This window comes from Bidens hawaiensis, unplaced genomic scaffold, assembly GCF_021521415.1.
Source record: "Bidens hawaiensis isolate Kalapana, Puna unplaced genomic scaffold, B.hawaiensis_p1.1 tig00021509_1, whole genome shotgun sequence".
Taxonomy (NCBI): domain Eukaryota; kingdom Viridiplantae; phylum Streptophyta; class Magnoliopsida; order Asterales; family Asteraceae; genus Bidens; species Bidens hawaiensis.
In genome coordinates this window covers 331,514-356,000 of record NW_027493343.1, presented here as the reverse complement: position 1 = coordinate 356,000, position 24,487 = coordinate 331,514, and the positions used below count along the sequence as shown (strand labels likewise).

At 38.9% G+C, this 24,487-nt stretch overlaps 1 protein-coding gene across 1 annotated transcript; it reads right to left on the bottom strand.

The window, feature by feature from the left end:
* Positions 1-356: 356 nt before the first annotated feature.
* On the bottom strand, positions 357-9,840 carry LOC143563721 (agglutinin-like). The gene is made up of 8 exons (XM_077051205.1): positions 9,790-9,840; positions 9,623-9,679; positions 8,255-8,443; positions 7,942-8,172; positions 3,433-3,627; positions 3,069-3,353; positions 830-991; positions 357-716 (listed from the first exon to the last, which is right to left on the bottom strand). The coding sequence occupies exons 1-8, from the start codon at positions 9,838-9,840 to the stop codon at positions 357-359; spliced, it is 1,530 nt and encodes a 509-aa protein (XP_076907320.1).
* Positions 9,841-24,487: the final 14,647 nt, after the last annotated feature.

The window sequence follows — 24,487 nt, the reverse complement described above, 5'->3', positions numbered from 1 at the left end:
TGTAGGTGGAAGAACTCGGATCCAGAAGAACCATCGGTGAAATAGTTTAATCACACCCGAGGAAAGTAGATCTGCTACCAGTGAGTAGATACAATGCTACATACTGCCAGATATAGATCGAATTGTTCTAGTTTGGAATTTGGATGGTTCGGCGACCATGAAAAGTTAGTTTCTGGATTTTGTTAATTTATTGCATAATATAGGTGAAAATTTGACAAGTTGTCATGCAACAAACTACTATAGGTTCTTTGATTTAGTATATATGTTCTTGTACAAGAACATAACCCTTTGAGCCCCAACTAACACAATGAAATAACACAATGATTCAACAAAATACACACATAACATAAAGATACTCAAATGCCCCAATTATGACCCTTTGAGTCCTTGACTTTCCAATCTTCACCATCGTCCGCAACACGGCGGTTATATCTTTTTATCATCATCTGGATCTTTTGGAACAGCTTTGGTTTATGGGTTGATAACCGGAATCCAATTGAATCCAATAACCACCCACTTCTTCCATAAAAACCTACAATGTGGCCTCTATTTGCGAAGAAATTAAATGGTGTTCCGTCTTCCACACCAAATGGCCCAAACGTTCTTCGGTTACTCCTAAAAGTAAGTGATCTAATCATTGGGAAACCCCCATAGACCACAGGGCAAAAGTGCCCGCTGACGCCTACCAAGATTTTCTTAGGAAATTGCAGCTTAATCTGAAATTCACCCAAGAAAAGTTTTAGGAATCTATATAATAAATTAACCCAAATTATTCTCTTAGAATTTACCTGAGCACTTTTGGTTCCACCCATGCCACCATGTTTCACACTTTCACCGCCCGAAAAGATTTACCATCGTTATCATACGTTACACGGATTGAGTCGATGCAACTACCATACACAAGTGTGATTCCTTTAACTCCACCGTGTACTCCATCATCCCAATAGTTCCCAACATTTCCTCCCCATGGTCCCAATTGCATGCTTGTATCCTGTTGAACGTATTTCAAATATCGATCAGTGAGATCACAATTAATATACATATAAGCTAACTAGGGGGCTTAGCTTGGGTTAAGGATTTGCATACCATGTTGAACGCGATGACTTGTTAGAAAGATTAACTCCAAGGAAGTTGTAATGATAATCACACACATAAATGTCTTATAAAGAGCAAGCATATATAGTAATACAATATGTTAGGCATCCTGTTTGAGTTTTGATTCCATCCCAAAGAGTCTTCATTTTATATTTTACATATGTAAAACATGTTCCAACTCCTATTTTTTATTCTGATTCCGTTTCCGGTCCTAGCTTACACAGTTTTTCATACCATGAAGAGTCCAAGAAGTTGCTTGAAAAACTAAAATAAAATGATGAATCAATGATTTGTGTGTGATAGAATATGTTGTACACATATTATCGTTGATATAAAGGGCGAACAATCAACAAAGTACTACCGTGCTAAGTAACTGATTCTGCTTTCAATCACAATTCTGTTCCATTCTAAGATGGTTTTTGTACATAAAACGTGTACCTTAGCGAGCGGTTTTAGACATTAAAATAAGAGAAAATTCTCAAACTAGCCATTTTTGACCCGCTAGTTTAGCCCAAGACCAAAACAAATTTCAAAAATAGCCAAACTAATCCGACGGAATAATGAGCCTATCAGGACGCGCCACGAAGCATATTATTCCATCGGATCCGACGGTTTTCCGTTTTGTCCGACGGATTAATGAAACAACCCCGCGAATTAATAAACAGTCGGATCTGACGGTTTAGTTCATGCTTCTGTTGGATCCAACTATTTAATTTGTCCGACGAACCCTAGATTTTTCAATTCGGGAATTTTTGATTTTGAGTTCTAGAGTTAGATTGAATACTATGGTTGTGTTCTCCTCGAAAAACTAAACAATTTGTACTATTGATTTGCTTGATTCTGTAGAGAAATAAGAAAGATGGAGATCGAGGTTGGTAATGGAGGTTTAGGGTTTGAGAGGTAGAAGATGAATAATTCCGACAGACCCACTAAAAATCTCGGATGCATTAATATGTTAACACGTGGCGTGGGTTTGTAAAGGTCCAAAAATTTCGTCGGACGGTATTAAAATTCCGTCGGATCCGATGGAAAAAATAGACTATTTTGGGGATTTTTTGTAAACCTAAGTTATTTTTGAAAAAAGTTGGTCAAGTATGGCTATTTTGAAAATTTTCCATTAAAATAAATGCATGATGTCATAATTAGGAATTAGAAAATTATGATGAATATCACGCAGAAACTAAAGAACACGGCAATAAAGAACACCACAAGACTTGCTATGAAGTATGAACAGATTGCACACAACGAAAACTATCACACAATTGCACAAACGAATATCACGGAGAAAAGACAGAAAATAAAGAACATGACAACATAACGTGGTTCAGTCAAGACGGCATGCGCCCGCAGCTGCAACTATAGTTTCTTTATTATCCGAGACCAAGAATTACAACTACATATGCAGGTATATATAATAAACAAGACTAACGTTTATTTCTTGGTGACCAAGAAATATGTAAATGGACCCTAATATAAAATGTTAAAAAATCGTCCCCATGTAACTTGTAATTCTTGGTCCAAGTTAATGAAGAAAAATCCTAGTTGCATCCGTGAACATAGATCACCTTGACTGAACTGTCTTTTATGCGTAATATTCGTTTGTGTAACTGTATGACAGTTTTCGCTGCGTTCCACATGAACATGTGTGTAGATGGTCAACTATTGTTTGAGAAATATTGAATCAATAGATTTTATTGAGTGAGTACGTGTAAAGGAAATAACCAAATAAATAAATGTTGATCAACTATAACTTCAAATATACCGAAAGAGAAGAAACGAATATTTTGATAATAAAAATAATATCACTACATGCTCCACAATTGCAGACGAATCATGTGATACAAATTAGTTTTATACACAACTTATTTTAGGTTTGAGAAATATTAAATTACACAAACAATTTATTTTATTTTAAGGCTAGCTAGAGTAGTCATATTCCCCGGTTTGGGTGTCTTTACACTCGGCATTCAAACCCTTGTACACATCATTAGGATTCTTTGGAATAGGCTAGGTTTTGGACTTGATAAGCATACCCCAAGTGAATCCATAAACCACCCGCTTCGCCCATAAGAACCTACAATGCGACCTTTGTTTGTCGAAATATTGAAGGGTGTTCCTTCTTCAACCCCAAATGGCCCAAATGATCTTTTGTTGGTCTTTAAAGTGAGTGATCGGATCACGGGACGGCCTCCATAGACCACGCGACAATAGTGCCCGCTAACACTTACTAAGATCTCCTCAGGAAATTGCAGCTTAATCTGAAGTTAATCCATAACAATTTTTTTATATCAGTTTCCAACATCAAATGATTTACATGGAATTTTTTTGAAAATTTACCTGTGCGGATTTAGTTCCACCAAAGCCACCATGTTTTTCAGCAAGAAAGGGTTTGCCGTTGTTATCATATGTTACACGGATTGAGTCGATGCAACTGCCATATACAAGAGTTATTTCTCTAACTCCACTATGTACTCCGTCGTCCCATTCGTCTACACCATTTCCTCCCCATGGTCCTAATTGCTTGCTCTTATCCTTCGTATATAAATATCAATGTATTTTAATATAAGTAAAAACTGTAAGCCTGCTAAATAAGCTTAGAGTAAGGGTTTCATACAATGATGAGTTCAAAAATTTGCTATAGGATTAAAGATTTGTGTGTATGATGGGTTATCTTGCACACAAATTGTGGTATAAATAGGTTAAAAAAAATAAAAAGATACTACTGTGCTATAGCCTATAAGCATCTGATTCTGATCCTAATATTAATTCCCATTCCAGTTTTCTTTTTATTCCATTACACTATAGTGCGCGCATATTATGTATATATGTGTAAACCCTCGGGTGGGCAAAAGTGAAATTGCACTAATTTTGACGTTATTTTACTAATCTCGTGAAAATAACGTTAAAAGTGGCGGAAGGTTAATCAGGCATCATGTGGTGGCGTTGATAGCCGAAAGACGAGGGTACATGCACCAATCAGCCGGTATCCCGATGATTGAGTGCTATGTGCTTTATGTCCAAGGCTTGATGCAAAACTACTATCGAGCCGGGGGTCTCACCGGAAGCAGTCTCTCTCTCCCTATGGGGTAGAGGTAAGGCTGTCTACATCTTACCCTCCTCAGACCCTAACATAGCTTTGCTATTGGTGGGATATACTGAGTACGATGATGATGATGACGACGACTATAGAAATCTTTGTCTTGTGCTAACATACATAAAACATGCAACATTTTGATTCCTTTCTAAGACAGTTTTTGTACAGAAGTACATGTACATCAGTTTGTGACCTAAATTAATAAAACCTTCGGGCCTATATGGATTTTGCTTTTGTTTTTGCATTAGAGGTGAAAAACAAATATAATACCAACTCAATTATAGCACGTTTTGTCCGAAAGTGATGCAGCGTGATGATAAAATTGGAAGACAAACACGTTGATTCTGCAAATACCCGTGTGATTCTTCCCCGAACTTTCAGAAAAAATGTAGATCGTAAATAAGATAAATAATTAAACCTGTTGATTCACATGAATACCAGGATCAATTCTTCCAACTATCATTGATTCACAAAGAATACCGATAATTAGGTCCTTCACACACTAACACACACTGTGATAGAGAGAAAATGATTTTTTTTCATATATTCCAAACCTTATTTTTTTACATTACAAAATCTCAAGTATTTAAAAGAAATAGAAAACCATTGGGCTTCCAATGATTAAAGCCAAAAGACATAAAATATTAATTTTAAACTCTTGTAATTTCATGACTCATGTTGTCATTATTTGGTGAACGTTTGATCTCCCCACATCATTCTCTCCACCTTTGAAAAAACTCGCCCTCGAGTTTTTGTCTTTAAACCGTAGACACCTGGGTCAAAGGGACCATCCATCCGATTCCGATTTATAGATATGATGACCTGCTCAAATAGTTCAACTTTACTTATCTTCTTGTCCGACTCTAGGCTTATACCAAATGGGTAAAAGGGACCATCGATACGCTTTCTTTTTTCTACAAGTTCATGTGATCTTGATAATATTTTTTGCTTGCATATTTAATAATTGGCTCCATTATATCTTGTGTATTTTTAAGATATAATTGATTGATTTCTAACCTTAGAGTGTTGTCTGTGAAACTTGCATACAAATCTTCATAAATGACATTGCTAACCATATTAATATTAGCATTTGGCAAAAATCTCTTCGAGTGGTTTTTTTCTTCTTGAGTAATATTCACGCCACCTGAATAAATTGTAGACCACTCATGTTTTCTTTTTAAACTTTCAAGAACATCACCAGTTGCCCAAACATACCATTCCTCGTCCTCGTATTCATCAAACACGGGCCAGGAATCTTAGATATTGCCCCCCCCCCCCAAGCCATATTGAGCCAGGAATTCGGCTTTGATATCAACTGATGCAGCGTGATGATAAAATTGGAAGACAAACACGTTGATTCTGCAAATACTCGTGTGATTCTTCCCCGAACTTCCAGAAAAAATGTAGATCATAAATAAGATAAAATAATTGAACATGTTGATTCACACGAATACCAGGATCAATTCTTCCAACTATCGTTGATTCACAAAGAATACCGATAATTAGGTCCTTCACACACTAACACACAAGAGGAAATGATTTTTTTTTCATATATTCCAAATCTTATTTTTTTACATTACAAAATCTCAAATATTTAAAAGAAATAGAAAATCATTGGGCTTCCAATGATTAAAGCCAAAAGACATAAAATATTAATTTTAAACTCTTGTAATTCCATAACTCATGTTGTCATTATTTGATAAACGTTTGATCTCCCCACATCATTGCAGCGTGATGATAAAATTGGAAGACAAACACGTTGATTCTGCAAATACCCATGTGATTCTTCCCCCAACTTCCAGAAAAAATGTAGATCGTAAATAAGATAATTGAACCTGTTGATTTACACGAATACCAGGATCAACTCTTCCAACTATCTTTGATTCACAAAGAATACCGATAATTAGGTCCTTCACACACTAATACACACTGTAATAGAGAGGAAATGATTTTTTTTCATATATTCCAAACCTTATTTTTTTACATTACAAAATCTCAAGTATTTAAAAGAAATAGAAAACCATTGGGCTTTCAATGATTAAAGCCAAAAGACATAAAATATTAATTTTAAATTCTTGTAATTCCATAACTCATGTTGTCATTATTTGGTAAACGTTTGATCTCCCCACATCAGAAAGTTTGTAATTTTTATTAGTTAGTGTGTCGAATACTATTGGAACGTACAAGAATTTTGTTATTCTACCTAGGAATGAGAATTTTTTTTCTGAATACCCGTACACGTATCAGTAATATGGCCATATGGGTATCGATACCAAGATTTTAGAATTTCAGTATTCAATATTTATGGGTATGGGTATTTCTGTATTTTGTACGATATTTAAAGGTTTTTTTGAGAACTTCAATATTTATCTAAAAAATGGGCTCAACCGATTATTAATCATATAGTCCAACACGTACTCGTACCAATTTAGCTAATTTGGTAATTGTACCGATTCAGTTTATTTATGTTGCTGCTAGTACGTGTATTGATACTAAAATCATTGGAGATTTGAAAAAAAAAAAACAAAGCGGGTACCGTACCGAGTAGTTACCTTTATCGATACCAATACCTTAACCTATAAAATCTGGTATGGTACTCAGTACTAGCTTTATTGATTTTCGGTATGGGTACCGGTATGGGTACGGTACCAATCTTTTTTAACGCCCAACGAATCCTCTAAATAAGCTACTGGCTAAATTCACCACATCACGATACACTCGTTTTAAATCCGGGGAAAACCCTCACCTAAGGCCACTCCCATGAACACGTGTATGTGTGTGTTGGGTAAGAGTAAGAATATGGAGGAGAAGAAACTTCCTAAGTCTAGCCAAAAGCTAGTCCAAAATATGAGTTTATTGTGAGTTCATAATGAATTTATGGATGAACAAAAACTGAAAATTCTTGTTTATTTGGGTAACTAATGACTCAACTAAGTGTATAAGTAGTTACATCTCACAAAAGTCTATAAATGATGAATGGCTTATGACTTATGAGTACGTGCATGTTTTGGGTTATGACTATACTAAGCAAGATTTATATAATGGGTGAAAATTGGCTAAAATGTAAAAACATCTCCTTACATGAATATTATTTATTGAGCATAACCATTACGATGATTCAGTTCAAGATTGAGTGTCAAAGACCTCACATACATTGTGTTTAAATAAATTGAAATGGAGTATAGTGTAAGATACGTTGTAAGCTGTATAATTGGTTTCTTAATCACTGTGTTCTTCATCTATTGTTATGTATAATTGGGATGTATATATGGTCAATTATTGTTGAGAATATTGAATAAATAGTTTTTTGTTGAATCAAATAAATAATAAATAAATAGATGTTGATCAATTATTTCTTCCTTCAAGAATTACAAAATTAGAAGAAATGCAATGGTACCACTAGTTTGATCTAGTGGCAAAGGTGTATGATATTCAACTAAATAGTTATCGAAAATAGTCTCAATTGATACATGAGGATAAAATAAGGTGGAAATTTTGATGATAGAAAAAATATATCATTAGTTGCACCACAAATCGCACACAAATCATCTGATACAAATTATACTAATATACAACTTATTTTAGGTTTGAGCAATATCAAAGTAAAAGAAAAAAACAATTTATTTTATTTTAGGACTAACTATGGTTGTCATGTGCATCAGTTAAGGCCTTTATATATTTCTCTTGGTTATTCAAATCCTTGTAAACATCATTAGGATTCTTTGGAATAGGCTTGGTTTTGAACTTGATACGTAGACACCGAGTGAATCCAGAAACCACCCGCTTCCTCCATAGAAACCTACAATGCGGCCTCCACTTGTCGAGATGTTGAAGGGTGTTCCTTGTTCAACCCCAAATGGCCCAAATGTTCTTTTGTTGCTCTTTAAAGTGAGTGAGCGGATCACGGGACTGCCTCCATAGACAACACTGCAATAGTGTCCGGTGACACTTACTAAGAATTCCCCATGATATTGAAGCTTAATCTGAAATTATTCCATAAGAAATTCATGAATCAATTTCCAACTTTATATACAATGCATGGAAATTTAGTGAAAATGTATTAACCTGAGTGGATTTCATTCCACCAATGCCGCCATGCTTTTCAGCAAGAAAGGGTTTACCGTTGTTATCATATGTTACACGGATTGAGTCGATGCAACTTCCATGTACAAGAGTTATTTCTCTAACTCCAGTGTGAAATCCATCATCCCATTCATCTCCTCCATTTCCTCCACATGGTCCCATACTACCATCCTGTGAATATTCAAATATTAGTTAGTCCATTTTCATAATTTAGGACAAAATATGGATTAACACAAGTATAAACATTATAAGGGATTGGTATTCCATGCCATGATGTGCACAATGGCACAAGAAATTGATGGAAAGATAAGTCTCTACAAAGAAAGATGTGATAATTGTCTATAATGCTCTTGCACAGTAACTATAAGCTACGTATACAGAGCAAATAAAGTGCTCCTGATTCCATTCTAACAAAAAGAAGATGCTCAAGGTGTGAACTATAATCAAATGTTGAAAACAAGAATCACACATTCACACACAATTTCAAATCAACTCTCCAATATTATTGATTTAAAAAAAATAACTCAAAAAATAGATCAATCTCACAGAACTCTAAGGCCACCCATAGTGGGTGTCTTGTTTGGCGAGCACCGCCCCCTGGGCGAATTGTAGGGCGATAAGGAGGGGGGGTGCTGGGTATTTGTCGCTGCTTGTGTTGTTTTGTTATTATTATTATATTGTGTTTGTGAGATATATATATATACTAGCTTTTGAACCCGTGTATTACACGGGATTTGTCAAATAATAAAAATAAATTAGATCATTTATTTTAATTGTGATTCTCAAAATACTTATAAATTGATATGGAAAAAACAAACGGGTGGTTAACAAAAAATACTAAAATAGCATAGTTTTAATGGAAACGTCAAGAAATGTTAAAAAAAGTACTAAAGTTGCGTAATTGATCAAACCTCAGATATGAAAATAAAACTTAATTCAATAATGAATAAAATCCACACTATGTTATAACCCACTTGACAAAATGGTTTTGACCCATGACCCATGAATAGCTAGAATGAATGAGATGATAGATTAGGAATTAGAAGAAATGTAGGCTTGACACCTAAGCTTCAACATTTTCTTTTATTAGTATTGTAAGATATATGGCTACAACACCATTACACCCAAAAAACAAAAACCTACCCTTTGCTGTCACACGGCGCAAATCGCCTCATTTTGTAGCTCCTCCATTACACATAACCTAACATGTCTTTAGGGTTACATAGAGAACCAGTTATAACTAGAAACGAACAAAAACTCCGATTTATGTGATAAATAAAAATCTGAGATAATTAACTCAAACTGTAATAATAATCAATTAATTAATGAGATTGATCTATTAGTTCAAACCGGCTCGACCTCATTCCTGACCCATAGCTCGGGTTCGGGAATTACCTCCAACAAATTCTGATTCCATTCCAATAAAGAGGTCATTCATAATTCACAACTCACATATATAAAACATGCACTGATTCCCATTCTTTCCCAGGTTTTTTTTATGCTCGTATATGTAGAACATGAACTGTAGCTAGTGGGAAAACATGGACAATGGCTTTTAAAACACCCATGTCATACTTCTGTGCTTTTTCTTTGAATATATACCATCTTGGCAATATTGAACTACAAGTCTACAAGGAATGATAAAAAAATAATAAATAAATAAAAAGTGCAACCCATATTCAATTTTGGACCGTCTAAAGTTAATGAAAATGGAAAACAGATAAATTTCTTATATGATAGTGATATCATGTAGGCATCATCTAAACGTATTTTGTGATCACGTTTACACTAGCAAAGGGGTGTATGGCCTAATGGGATGCTGCTCATTGCTCATAGTGACCTGAAAAGTAAGAATTTTATGATGACTGACATTATTTAATTATTGGTTTATTTTTTAATACTATTGTTTTAAGAAAGTACATTTTTTTTTACTTTTTCTAACCACTATAAAAATAAAAATACAACGCTTCAATCGTTGTTGATAAATATGGTCAACCAAATCCGCTTTAAGATTATAGTGTGCCTCACTATCGCGGATCATCGCATGGTTGATTAGTCTCTCATGTAGTCATGTTGGCTAAGCTAAACAGTAGGCGGGACGTTGTTGGGTTCATAGTATTGGTATATCGCCCGGCCTTTGTCCCATATGTTCATGTTACATAAACTATACAAACACACATGGTATTATCTCTTTTTTCTCAAATGCATGTCAGATAACAATGATGTGCCATTTTTGTTGATGCGCTCGATATCGTTTCTCACGGAATCTTTAACTTTTTGGAAATGGCATCGTTTATCACTTTCGTTTGGACATGAATATTTTCACAAATGTGGCATATTCAAGATAAATACTATCTGCAAGATAATAATCATACTTGTGCCCGTTCCCATTTACAATAAACGAAGAAGTTGATGCAACTCCATTGATGAGGTCGTTGAAAATGGTCATTTGATTCGTAACATTTGTATTGTTGTTTATTGCGCAACACTAAAGTACGCATGTCAAATCCAAAGATCATGTGACACCTAAAATATTTATCTTCATACAACGGTGGCCCCAAAAATATATAATTTAATTAAGACAAATACTAAAATACATGTGAATGAAGGTGACGCCAAGAAGTAATCATTCACAAGACGAGTTTTAGCCTCCACATGGTCCCGGTTAGTATGAACGTGTCTTTTAACCCAACTCTTAGAACTCTCAACTTGATGGCCTATGAAGGTCGTGCTACTTTCTACCGCGCGTATAACGTATGAAACATTCATCACCCTCGAATGAGTCGGGAGAATAGTCTTATATATGGAATTAGAAATATGATAGAAATATATCATCATCATCGTACTCAGTATATCCCACCAATAGCAATGCTATGGTAGGGTCTGAGGAGGGTAAGATGTAGACAGCCTTACCTCTATCCCATAGGAATAGAGAGGCTGCTTCCGGTGAGACCCCCGGCTCGATAGTAGTTTTGCATCAAGCCTTGGACATAAGGCACATAGCACTCAATCATCGGGACACTGGCTAATTGGTGCATGTGTCATTGTCTTTCGGCTATCAACGCCACCACATGATGCCTGATTAACCTTCTGCCACTTTTAACGTTATTTTCACGAGATTAGTAAAATAACATCAAAATTAGTGCAATTTTACTTTTGCCCACCCGAGGGTTCACACATATATACATTATATGTGTGCACCGCAAGCAGGGCGCTGATAGAAATATGATAGAAATAATATCATTAAATGCTCCACAACTTGCACAAGAATCATTTGATACAAATTATTTTAATACACAAATACACAACTTATTTTAGGTTTGAGCAATACAATTTTGGGTCTTTATATCCCATAGTTTTCTGATGTTCGTTCAAGCCCTTGTAAACATCATCAGGATTCTTTGGAATAGGCTTGGTTTTGTACTTGTTAAGCAGAACCTGAGTGAATCCAGAAACCACCTGCTTCGTCCATAGAAACCTACAATGCGGCCTCCATTTGTCGAGATATTGTAGGGTGTTCCTTCTTCAACCCCAAATGGCCCAAATGTTCTTTTGTTGGTCTTGAAAGTGAGTGATCGGATCACGGGACGGCAGTGGCGGATCCAGGAATTTTTTTTAGGTGGTTCCCTCTTAATTTATAAGGTGGTTCCTACGCGTCTTCTATATATCCGTACACTATTATTTCGAAACTCGGGTGGTTCCGGGGAACCACCCGTTTGTATGCTGGATCCGCCAATGCGGGACGGCCTCCATAGACCACACGACAATAGTGCCCGCTAACACTTACTAAGAACTCCTCAGGATACTGCAGCTTAATCTAAAATGAATCCATTAGAAATTCCATAAATCACTTTCCAACTTTATAAATGTAGTGCAAGGAAATTAAGTGAAAATGTATTTACCTGAGCGGACTTCGTTCCACCAAATCCACCATGTTTTTCAGCGAGAAAGGGTTTACCGTCGTTATCATATGTTACACGGATTGAGTCAATGCAGCTTCCATATACAAGAGTTATTTCTCTAAATCCACTATGTACTCCGTCGTCCCATTCGTCTCCACCATTTCCTCCCCATGGTCCTAATTGCTTGCTCTTACCCTTCTGTGTATAAATATCAATGTATTTAAATATCAATGACAAAATTTAAAAAAAAATTGCAATCCTTCTAAATCAGCTTAGAGTAAGACTGTAAGAGTTTCATACCATGATGAGTTCAAGAATTTACTATATGATTAAAGATTTGTGTGTATGATGGATTTTCTTGCACACAAATTGTGGTATAAATAGGCTAAAAAAAAACTAAAAAGGTGCTACTGTGCTATAGCCCTATAAGCATCTGATTCTAATCCGAATGTCAATTCCAATTCCAGTTTTCTTTTCATTCCGTTACACTATAGAGATCTTTCTCTTAAGCTAACTGAAGAGGTATGCACCCGCTTAACATCGAGCGGGGCGGGTCAACCCACAAGATATAGACAAGAGGCTTGAAATCAGGATGTCATGAAGACATAAAGCCAAAACCTATGCGCGTGGCGCATATTACATATGCTCACGCATATCACATATGTTCACGCATCACATATGCTTACGCGTATCACATATGCGCACGCATCATATATGCTCACGCATATCACATCTGCGCGTGGCGCATCTGCGTGTGGCGCGTATCACATATGCTCACGCATCATATGCTCACGCATATCACATCTGCGCGTGGCGCATATCACATATGCTCACGCATATTACATATGCTTGCGCATATCACATCTGCGCGTGAGAATAAAGAGAAGACCTCGCGCATCCCCAGGATAGGCGCATATCACACATGCACATAATCAACCACGTCCTTATCACTTTCCAAGGTTGGACCAATTTTCTGTTAAACATAGTAAAGGAACCTACAAGATTTCTCCAAATGATCTATGAACTACTGATGTAATTTTTCCATGTTCAACCAGGAGGGACGACTGTAGTTGATTTTCTGCTACTAAGCGCTGAATAGCCTGGGTACGGATAAGATATATCCTAGATTGCTCTGCCACGACCCGCTCTAGTGCAGCTATTCTTTCCGAGTCTGATAGGGTTGCATCGAAATCGAACCTCATGTGAGATATGGCTTGAGTATACTGAGGAGGGATTTCGAATGAAACCGGGACATCAGAAGTAGCTGTGGACGTAACCGCAGGTGGTATCGTGACCGACAACCCTGCAGTGTGAACCACTGTCGACTCAATAACCTGTGCAACAACCTCCGACGGAGTAAGCGTTGGAGGCGGCAACGATACAATATCTGGAGTCGTCAGCTGGAGTGTGATGGATGGGAGGCCAACAGATGATGATGTAGCCACCATGGGAACGTCCGTGGCGCTTGGCCTTGTGACCTGTAATGGTGTAGGGACAATTGACATACCGGACAGTGCGGGCGGAGCGAAACGTATGACTCTAGAGCTCTCACCAGCTCCCCTACCTGCACCTGTCCTGTCCCTTCTTGAACGTCTGATCAACTTATGAATGTCTTCTTCTTCTTCTGACTCACTGTCGTCATCTGTCCTCTTTCTCTTCCCATACGTCATCTCTTGAGTTACCATCATACGTCTTGCCTCATCCATTACATCATCAAAATCTGAGTCATCCACCGTCGTAGCTGCTCTAGTAACATTTACTCCCGTACTCTGTGGAACCGAGACCTGTATATTTTCTTGAAGATCAACTCGGTCCATGTCAAAAAATCCTTGGCCGCCAAAAGCAGCGTCAAGGTCTACCTCTTCTTCAGCTGACACAACAGGCGCAGCAGGTACAGCTTGAGGTGCTCCCGCCTGTTGTGTTTGAGGATCTCTAAACTCGTCCCCATTAGCAGGAACATACTCCGGGTTGATTAAATACCCAAACAGTGGAGTATGCCTAGGACGCAGTTCAGGCTTGCTTCTAGCACTCGAAGTTCTACATTGAGCAAAGATACGCTTGTTCACACTCTCCACGTATCTGATAGGGCGACGTTGAGGCAACGTGGGAGCAACATGATTCAAGATCATTTGGAGAAATCTTGGATACATGATGAATCTCTCACGCCCCATCGCCCTTCGCTGTCGATCAATCTCATAGAAGACCATCTGACTCAAGCTGTAACGCTTGTTATAAGTCAGAGCAGTCATCGCCGACTGCAAGGTCGTGCCCATCCCGTCAGTGCCCGCCTTCCTCTCTGACATGAAGACAATCATTACGTGCATGAGGAAGCGCCACTGATCGAGCAAGAAACCTTTCCTTCTTTGTGTATCCCCCAAGGGACCAGAATATCCCATTCGTAGAAATGCTCCATCACGGAACGGAGCAACAAACTCTGTCGGGTCGTCCCTCGTTTCCTCTCCGAATTGCAAAGCCACCCGGATTTGTTTAGACGAGAACTGAACATCCTGACCATTTACCGTTGCACGCATCACCGGGGGGTCGACGCGGCAGTCATATTCCACCGTCTGCCAGAAATCCTCAATGTTGGGCAAGGAAATCGGCAGAGTTGTCGTAATGGCGTGGAATATCCTTGAGCGTAAAAGGAAGGTGATGATTTCGCGGAAATCATCAACTCCGCTCGCTTCCGGGTCTAAGGTGATATACATGTTGTGACCCGGGAAGAACTGTCTTTGTTGATCACCTCCGTCATCACCGCCTGCACCACCTGCTCCAGCAACAGTAGCCATATCTGCAACAAACAGGTTAAGTTAGATAAACATCAAAGCGAATCACAAGTTCGCCTGTTACCATGAGCGAAGTTGTGATCAATTCTGTATAGGCGAAGTTAAAGGTGAGGCGAAGTTGGGAAACAACTTCGCTTCAACTTGAACTTCGTCTGATAATAGTTAAGTAAAATGATCCAGGCGAAGTTACGGATAACTTCGCCTAATCACAAAATCGCCTCATAAACTGTTTCAAAATCAATAATCAGACGAAGTTAAACCTCATGCGAAGTTACGGATAACTTTGTCTAAACTGTAACTTCGCCGAATTTGAATCAGCAACAGTTAGGGATTTAGAACGATGTGTAGATGATGATTTCGGAGATCGAGGACTCCGAAATACATGATTTTATGAAGTTATAGACGTTCATGCAAATTACTATCACGTAATATCAAGTTTGAAAATCGGGTGTTTAGGTTTCAAATAATCGAGGTCACGAAACGGTTCGAATCGACCTGTGATTAACATTAACGACCATGATTATACGAAAATATAGAACCCTACACACCTTTAATCTGATTTGAATCGAGGTAAAAAATAACAGATGATCGATGATATAAGTTCGCCGGTTGACAGGAAGTTAAGTTCGCTGGGTTTTTGAAATTATGATCCTGTTTGACCTTAAAACTTCTTTATATAGGGTCAAAGTTAGTACAGGCGAAGTTATCGACAACTTCGCCTATTCCAGGCGAAGTTATCAACAAGTTCGCCTGTATTTACAAAACACACCCCTATACTTTTAATAATTTTCAATAAAGTTTTAAAAACATCCTTTAAAGCGTTAAATGATACGATCAAGACCAAGTAACCAGGTATAAAATCAAACAATTACAAAAGTAACAAAATTTTGAAAAATTAAAGTACACGGGATCAAATTTCAGTCTCGACAGGGACTACCATGTTTTAGAAAAGATCCGAACAGGAATCATACTAATTTTGTGACTGTCACACAGATCCATGTTCAGCTGTATTATGACATAAAGAAACAGGTTGTAAGCAGGTAATCTACTTAGAATGGTTTTCATCGTTTCTGTTATACGAGTTAGGTTCAATTAAGCTCAAAACTTAAGTGGGCAACAACTCAGAGATTATGATGCCTCCTATCTATTCTCAAAGCGTATTTGGCTTTCACCAAGTCACCCCGAATTGACCTCAACCCATAGTGTCTGATTAAGTTTGTAAGTACTCTTCATCTGCTTCCCGTTCTCTTTCTTACTCCATGATTGAGAAGTCTTGACATTGTCAGCTCTAGAATGTTTCAATAACTCATAAGGTTTTTTTTTTTTTTTTATTTTACGAATCTAACATATATATACACAACTTCAAGTAGAAAATAACTGCAAGTCCCGAATCTGGATCACTGCAGTTTCTTCACACACTATCTTTACGGGAATCAGAACACTTACGGGCTCGTGTATGACTGGGTAATCGCTTTTCTGCCTATCATTCGGAAAGATATATATGAAGACATGCAAAACTCTTAAGGAGTTTCCACGTAAAATCGAGTAGATTTAGTTTGTATCACATCTACTTTTACGCACCATAAAAAGCTACCATGACATACAATGACTGTTCTAAAGACTTTTAAGCCTAATAACTTCACTAGTTAAGCACACAGAATCAGTATATCTATCACTTTCCAAGGTTGGACCAATTTTCTGTTAAACATAGTAAAGTAACTTCTTACGAAGTAGTAGACTTGAAAAATAATTTCATCTCCCGAAAAGAAAAATTTAACTTCTATCGCCCCAACCAAATCAAAGTCTTCATGTTAACGGCTATCCCGAAGATCCAATGGATCAGCTGGACCGACCACATACTAGTATATGTCCTTCTAACTAAGTATGATCGACTAATTTTTAGCGAAAGAATGAAAACTCATCATAAACCGCCCCGGTCACTTTCAGTCATCTGGTTAATGGCTATCCTCATATTCTACAAGTAGAAATGAGGACCAAACATATCCTAAGACATGTCCTTCAAACTGAGGCAACCGACATAATTCTAAGCGATAGTGACGTATTTTTTTTTTTTAATCAAAAACATAAAGCATGGTTACTCGGGATTGATCATCCCATTCAGCTCAACAAGGTTTTGAAATCTAGTTTTGTCAAACGCTTTCGTGAATAAGTCAGCGAAATTATCTAACGTATCAACCTTTTCGAGCTCAATCAGCTTCTTCTCAGCACAATCCCGTATAAAATGATGACGTGTGTCAATATGTTTAGTTTTACTGTGCTTCACGGGATTGTTAGTTACTGAGATAGCAGCTGTGTTATCAATGCAAATAGGAGTAAGTGAGAAATTCAGACCATAGTCGCGCAACTGTTGTTGAATCCAAAGAACCTGGGAGCAGCAGTTGGATGCTGCCATGTATTCTGCCTCACATGTTGAAATGGCGACTGATGTCTGCTTCTTGCATTGCCAGGACACTAATCTGCCTCCTAGAAACTGACATCCTCCAGTAGTTGACTTCCGACTCTGATTGCACCCTCCATAATCAGAATCTGTGTAAGCTACCAACTCCAAGTCTCCTCCCTTCGCGTACCACAACCCCAGCTTAGGTTTGCCTTTGAGATATCGCAAGATCCTCTTCACACCCTTCATGTGAGATTCCTTTGGGTTTGCCTGAAAACGAGCACAAAGACAAACTGCAAACATAATATCAGGCCTAGAAGCAGTTAAGTACATTAAAGAACCTATAATAGCCCGATACTGAGTTGGGTCCACATCTGCGTTATTGTCTGTCTCAGCACCCAATTTATGGTTGACGCAGATTGGAGTATCGAATGGAGTGCTGTCCTCCATCTTGAAGCGTTTGAGCACATCATGGACATACTTGGTCTGATGAATGAACATCCCAGCCTTCTTCTGATCAACCTGCAATCCTAAAAAGAAAGTTAGTTCACCCATAGCACTCATTTCAAACCTTTTCTTCATGACGGCCTCAAACTCCTGACACATGGAGACTTTTGATGCAGCAAAGATAATGTCATCCACGTAGACTTGCACCAGCAGGAAGTCGCTTCCTTCTCTCTTGAAGAACAACGTGGATTATGAATTGTAAAATGTACGGTGTACTCCTTATAAAATGTACCTACATACTTTTCTTGAACATTGTAGGTACTCCTTATAGAATGTTCAACAGATAATCCAAGGAAGTCGCTTCATTCTTTGTAAAATGTACGGTGTACTCCTTATCACAGATCTGCGACACACTCAGCAGATTGTGCTTCAATTCTTCGACAAAGTTTACTTTCTCTAGAGTCATCTTTCCATTAGACACCGTTCCCATTCCTGTAATCTTGCCTCCACTTTCTCCAGCAAAGCTCACTCTCCCTCCTTGAACAGGTTTCAAATCGTGTAACAAGATTTTGTTACCCGTCATGTGCCGGGAACAGCCGCTATCCACAACCCAAAGATTATTGGCAGCCCTGTTCAACTGTTCCTGCACGATTAAAGCAAAAGATTAGAATCTAGGGACCCAAGACCAATTGATCTTGGATCTATACATCCCGAACTTTGGCTTTCCAAAGTTAGTCTCTGTATAATTCCTGTAAGTCCTATTAGTATACCTCCTTGTAGATTGATTGTGAGGCCTTCCAAACCTTTGTGAATTGAAAGAATTATAACTTACTGTTTGGTTATCAGCAGTGTGAAACTGAGATTGGTTTCTTTGAAAACTTGAATTAGTCTGATTTCTGAATTTTGAATGGTTTTCACTTTTACCAGTATTATAATTACCATTAGGCTTAGTCTCAGTTTTGGTATGCCTCACACCTCTGAATCGCTGCTTCAGAGGGCAATCTGCAACTAGGTGCCCTAATTGATTACACCTAAAACAACACCTATGCTCAACTTTCTTTTCAACAGTTGTTTTGGATGTCGAGGCTGTACTACCGCCCGTTCGTCTCACATATGGTGGGACATAAGGGTTTAGCGGAGAACTCTTTTTAGTTGTTTTATCTTTCTCTCCACTATTTGGTAATACAACCTCCTCCTTTGTCTTACCCGACTCGAATGACTTATCCGAATCTGATGAGACCGGACTCAGAACAGAAATTTTAACACTTGACACAGGCGGACTTGTTTCGCCTTTACTAACATCTGGTTCTTTACTAGTTACCTTAATTGGAACTGTCTGAACAACCTCAAAGTCAACAGATTTCTGATTACTAGGATTAAAAGTGTAATTGTGATTATAAGGTGGTGGAACCTCATGATAACCAATTCCTCCCCTCTTAACTGAGGAACCTTGATCACTAACAAGGTGATCAAGAATAGCAGAGGAATTTCTGAACTGCTCAAGTTTTCTATTCAGTTCCACCACTTTCACCTGGTGATCAGCAATCTGTTTTTCTCTTTCAGCTATTAGTTTGGTTTTTTCTTCCAAAACTTCATAGCTTAGATCAATCACTTGAATTTTTTCAGCAAGTTTTGCTTTTAGACTTTTAATATCTTTTTCACAAGCTTTTATTTTAACTTTATAGCTATTTTCTCTTGCTTTTGTAAAATGATGATCTTCTTTTAGAGTTTTAAACTCAGCATCCAAACTAACATACTGATCAGTTATAGTTGCTAATTGCTCAGACAAGTTTTCACATTTAGAACAAGTAGGTTTAGAACATACCTCGGAGAGCTGGTCTTTAGCATCAGCCATGAAAGCTTTTTCTTCTCCAGTAGCTTTCTCACTTTCTTCATTTTCCACATTCGCCAAATTTGCATGTTCAAAGATTTCTTCAGAATGCAGGTTCCAGTTATATTCACCATCTTCTCTGGAAATCATGGCACTATAATCTTTACTACCCCCATTATGCTGTGTAGACTTGCCTTGACCACGTTCTACACGCTCATTTCTGCACTCCTTAGCAAAGTGGCCGTTTTGCTGCCAGTTGTAGCATCTTACCTTCGTCTTGTCAAACCCTGGCCTTCCACCGACAAACTTTCTTCCGGTCTTTTTCATAAACCGTTTCACTCTTCTCACGATCATAGCCATCTGCCATTGCAGATCCATTTCTTCCAGATCATCAGCATCAATCTGGTCATAGTCTTCATCCAACATAGCTGGATCAACAATCTTCCCCTGAATGTAGTTCTCATAGGAAGCAATAAAAGAAGCATAGAGAGCAAACTGCTCTTCAGCAGATTTGACACTCATAGGCATCTTAGAGTAGTTGTTGCTAGGAATACTTGGAGAGCAACTACTCTTGCTTGCTTGCGGTTTAGATGCACTAGATCCACCTGCTACAAAGCAAACATCACCATTCGTGTTGACTGACACATGCCCCTCATGTGATGAGTTGGCGCCCGACTCTCCCTTCGAGTAGTAGGCAGCTGATTCAGTCTTCGAACCTGAACTAGAGTTGACTTTAGCACCATACATACCTGGATCTTGAACCTGATCCGTAGGTGTCTCATTTCTAACCATGTTAAGCTCAAAGGTTCGGAGCTTGTTAACTGCTGTCTCAAGGTCATAGTCAGCAAAGTCTTTATCTTCTCTCATCAACACAGTATACATCTCCCATTTTGGTGGGAGAGCATCAAGAAGCTTCTCAACAATCTCATCTTCTTTGTATGCAATTGAATAGTTACTGAGTTCAGTCATAAGATGATAATATCTGGTGATGATATCATCAAGTGATTCGTTTTTCAGATACTTGAAGACCGAGAATTGAGTTTTGAGCAATTTGATCTTCGAAGCACGGATTCCCACATTTCCTTCAAACCGGTTCTCAAGAGCTTCCCAAAGCTCTCTTGCTGTCTTGTACTTTCTAAAAGTATGAAGGATCTCTTGTGGAAGAGCCATAGTGATAGCAGCATGAGCCTTGTTTTCGGCCTCATACATCTTTTTCTCTTCTTCTTCCATTTTGCTGTACTTTTTGATCTGATCACGACCTTCGTACTCCATAGTTGGTGGAATATAACCATCCTGGATGCATACCCACATTTTCGCATCCTGGTACTTGACATATTGTTCGAACCGATCCTTCCAAGCAACGAAGTCGGTTCCTTTAAGCAACTTTGGGGCCTTAGTAGCTGACCCTGCTTCTACTTCCATCTTAACTAACTCTGAGATGTTAATTGACGACATCTTTCTCAAAAACTAAGAAACCCGAAAAACAAAAAAAATTTCTTCTGAAAAGTACTGTAGGCGAAGTTACGGATAACTTCGCTTAAGTCATAACTTCGCTGAAGAACTTCGCTGATTCTTAACTTCGCTTGAGGTAAGCGAACTTAAGAGGTAGGCGGAGTTGTAGAGAACTTCGCTTGAGTTAGGCGTACTTGAGAAGGTAGGCGAAGTTGTGGATAACTTCGCTTAACCTTATATCTTCGCCGAAACCCTACGAACAGTGACGGCAACTTTGCCTGATGAACACGAAGTTTCTACAGATCTGATTTCTGGGTTTTTCGAGGTTTTTGACGGTGTAAAGGGTTGAATACGATGGTAGGAGGTAAGAATGACACAAAAACACAGAAAACACGTCCCGCGAATAGTCGAAATGGGACGATTTCTACACTCGCGTGAATATCCCGAACCACACAATTGAGCAATAGCTCTGATACCAATTGTAGGTTCCCTGGATGGATCTGCACGGGATATCTCGATCTACACAGGTGCGGAATCCCTGCGTAGGTTGGTACGAGCGTAGAACACGAATCAAACAAACACACGATACGAATAAACGAACACACGTTATATTATAACCGAAACACGTGATATAATCACTGAATACAAACTCAATACTCTCTGGTTCTCACGTCTCTCGACTCACACACGTCTGTATACGATTACCTTCTTAAACTCTAAACAAGCCGTGACCTAGCGTATAAATACACGACAACTTCGCCTGATATGTTCAGGCGAAGTTGTTGCTAACTTCACTTGACTAACAAGTTCGCCTGATAAGCGAACTTGTCAGTAACTTCGCTTAAACATAAACAAAACACAATTAACATTACAGACTGGATTACAGACACTAGACCATGAACTACTGACATTATGCACCAACAGACTCCCCCTTGGCAGTAGCTTCATATCTTTATCTTTAAGCACTTGTCTTGTAATCTTCATGCATGCACTCCCTCTCTTACACAGACCGTGACTACTCGCTGATATTTCCTCGCTTCGCCTTTCCAAGCAGGAATATAGAATATCTTCTTCTCATTTAACACCTGCAGATCAGCTTTAGATAAATTAACAAGATGCATCGGATCATACACTCTTAGCACTTCTTGTTCGTCTTCGTCTTCCATCACGGCATCAGCAGTCTGGCAATCCACATACCACCATTTCAGATCTTTCAGCACATCTTGAGGCATAGTCTTCATTGGAACCTCTTTCAAACACCGAATCGGCTTATATTTCATCACCATCCAAGGTTTGCCATCTGCTCTCATTCCTCTTTCAGTATCTTCAACTAATTTCCCTTTCTGTGGTTTTAACAACTCAAACTTTTTCTCTTTAATACTTTCTTTCCATACTATCTTCCCAATAACTCTGGCCATATTATCATCACTTCTATTAATCAACCCCAGTCTGGCCAAATCCTTTACCTCACACTCAGGTAAGGTATTTAGAGATCTCAACGTCCTCTTAAAGTATTGGATCCCATCATATCTTTTCACCACGAACACTTTTAGTTGTTCATCATATAACCAACAGATAATGCCTTTCTTTGACTCAGCATACCCTTTAATATTATAACTTTTCTTGAACATTGTAGGTACCACTGGCTTCTTCGTTTTGATAAACCAATGAGCATAGCCTTCCTTCCATCTAGGCTGCTCCTCCCATCCTGTATCATCAACTACTGTATCTTCACATACATTCGACTTCTCAACGGTTGGAAGCTCGTGTTCAACATTCTCCTCTACAATTTCACCTTCTTCAACATCATCTTCTATCACTATCTGTGCACCAATCTTCTCAATTTCTTCTAATGGCAGCACATCATCATCACACACATCATCAACATCTAACATATCATCATCCAACTCCTTCAAGGCATCGATCACATCATCTCTCATCTCCTCGTCATCTACCATCACCACCTCATCACCACCAGAACCGCCAGCTGCACCTGCAGACTCCCCCTAAGCTGTGGTTGTCCCAAGAGCTTGAGTAGTTCTTGGCAACTCACCACCTGCACCTTTCGATGCATTGGGATCATCGTCTCTGTCATTCTTCTTCTTTGTCCTGAGCTCGTCGCCTTTACAGCTCGTCTCCCCCTGAGATGCCAAGAACTCCTTCATAGCATCTATAATTTTTCCATGTTCAACCAGGAGGGACGACTGTAGTTGATTTTCTGCTACTAGGCGCTGAATAGCCTGGGTCTGGATAAGATATATCCTAGATTGCTCTGCCACGACCCGCTCTAGTGCAGCTATTCTTTCCGAGTCTGATAGGGTTGCATCGAAATCGAACCTCATGTGAGATATGTCTTGAGTATACTGAGGAGGGATTTCGAATGAAACCGGGACATCAGAAGTAGCTGTGGACGTAACCGCAGGTGGTATCGTGACCGACAACCCTGCAGTGTGAACCACTGTCGACTCAATAACCTGTGCAACAACCTCCGACGGAGTAAGCGTTGGAGGCGGCAACGATACAATATCTGGAGTCGTCAGCTGGAGTGTGATGGATGGGAGGCCAACAGATGATGATGTAGCCACCACGGGAACGTCTGTGGCGCTTGGCCTTGTGACCTGTAATGGTGTAGGGACAATTGACATACCGGACAGTGCGGGCGGAGCGAAACGTATGACTCTAGAGCTCTCACCAGCTCCCCTACCTGCACCTGTCCTGTCCCTTCTTGAACGTCTGATCAACTTATGAATGTCTTCTTCTTCTTCTGACTCACTGTTGTAATCTGTCCTCTTTCTCTTCCCATACGTCCTCTCTTGAGTCACCATCATACGTCTTGCCTCATCCATTACATCATCAAAATCTGAGTCATCCACCGTCGTAGCTGCTCTAGTAACATTTACTCCCGTACTCTGTGGAACCGAGACCTGTATATTTTCTTGAAGATCAACTCGGTCCATGTCAAAAAATCATTGGCCGCCAAAAGCAGCGTCAAGGTCTACCTCTTCTTCAGCTGACACAACAGGCGCAGCAGGTACAGCTTGAGGTGCTCCCGCCTGTTGTGTTTGAGGATCTCTAAACTCGTCCCCATTAGCAGGAACATACTCCGGGTTGATTAAATACCCAAACAGTGGAGTATGCCTAGGACGCAGTTCAGGCTTTCTTCTAGCACTCGAAGTTCTACATTGAGCAAAGATACGCTTGTTCACACTCTCCACGTATCTGATAGGGCGACGTTGAGGCAACGTGGGAGCAACATGATTCAAGATCATTTGGAGAAATCTTGGATACATGATGAATCTCTCACGCCCCATCGCCCTTCGCTGTCGATCAATCTCATAGAAGACCATCTGACTCAAGCTGTAACGCTTGTTATAAGTCAGAGCAGTCATCGCCGACTGC

Coding starts and splice junctions, on each gene's coding strand:
- LOC143563721 (XM_077051205.1), bottom strand. CDS start 9,840: ATGGGTGTTTTAAAAGCCATTGTCCATGTTTTCCCACTAGCTACAGTT. Junction 9,680..9,789: donor TCCCACTAGCTACAGTTCAT/GTTCTACATATA, acceptor GAATGGAATCAG/AATTTGTTGGAGGTAATTCC. Junction 717..829: donor AATCTTTTCGGGCGGTGAAA/GTGTGAAACATG, acceptor GGTGAATTTCAG/ATTAAGCTGCAATTTCCTAA.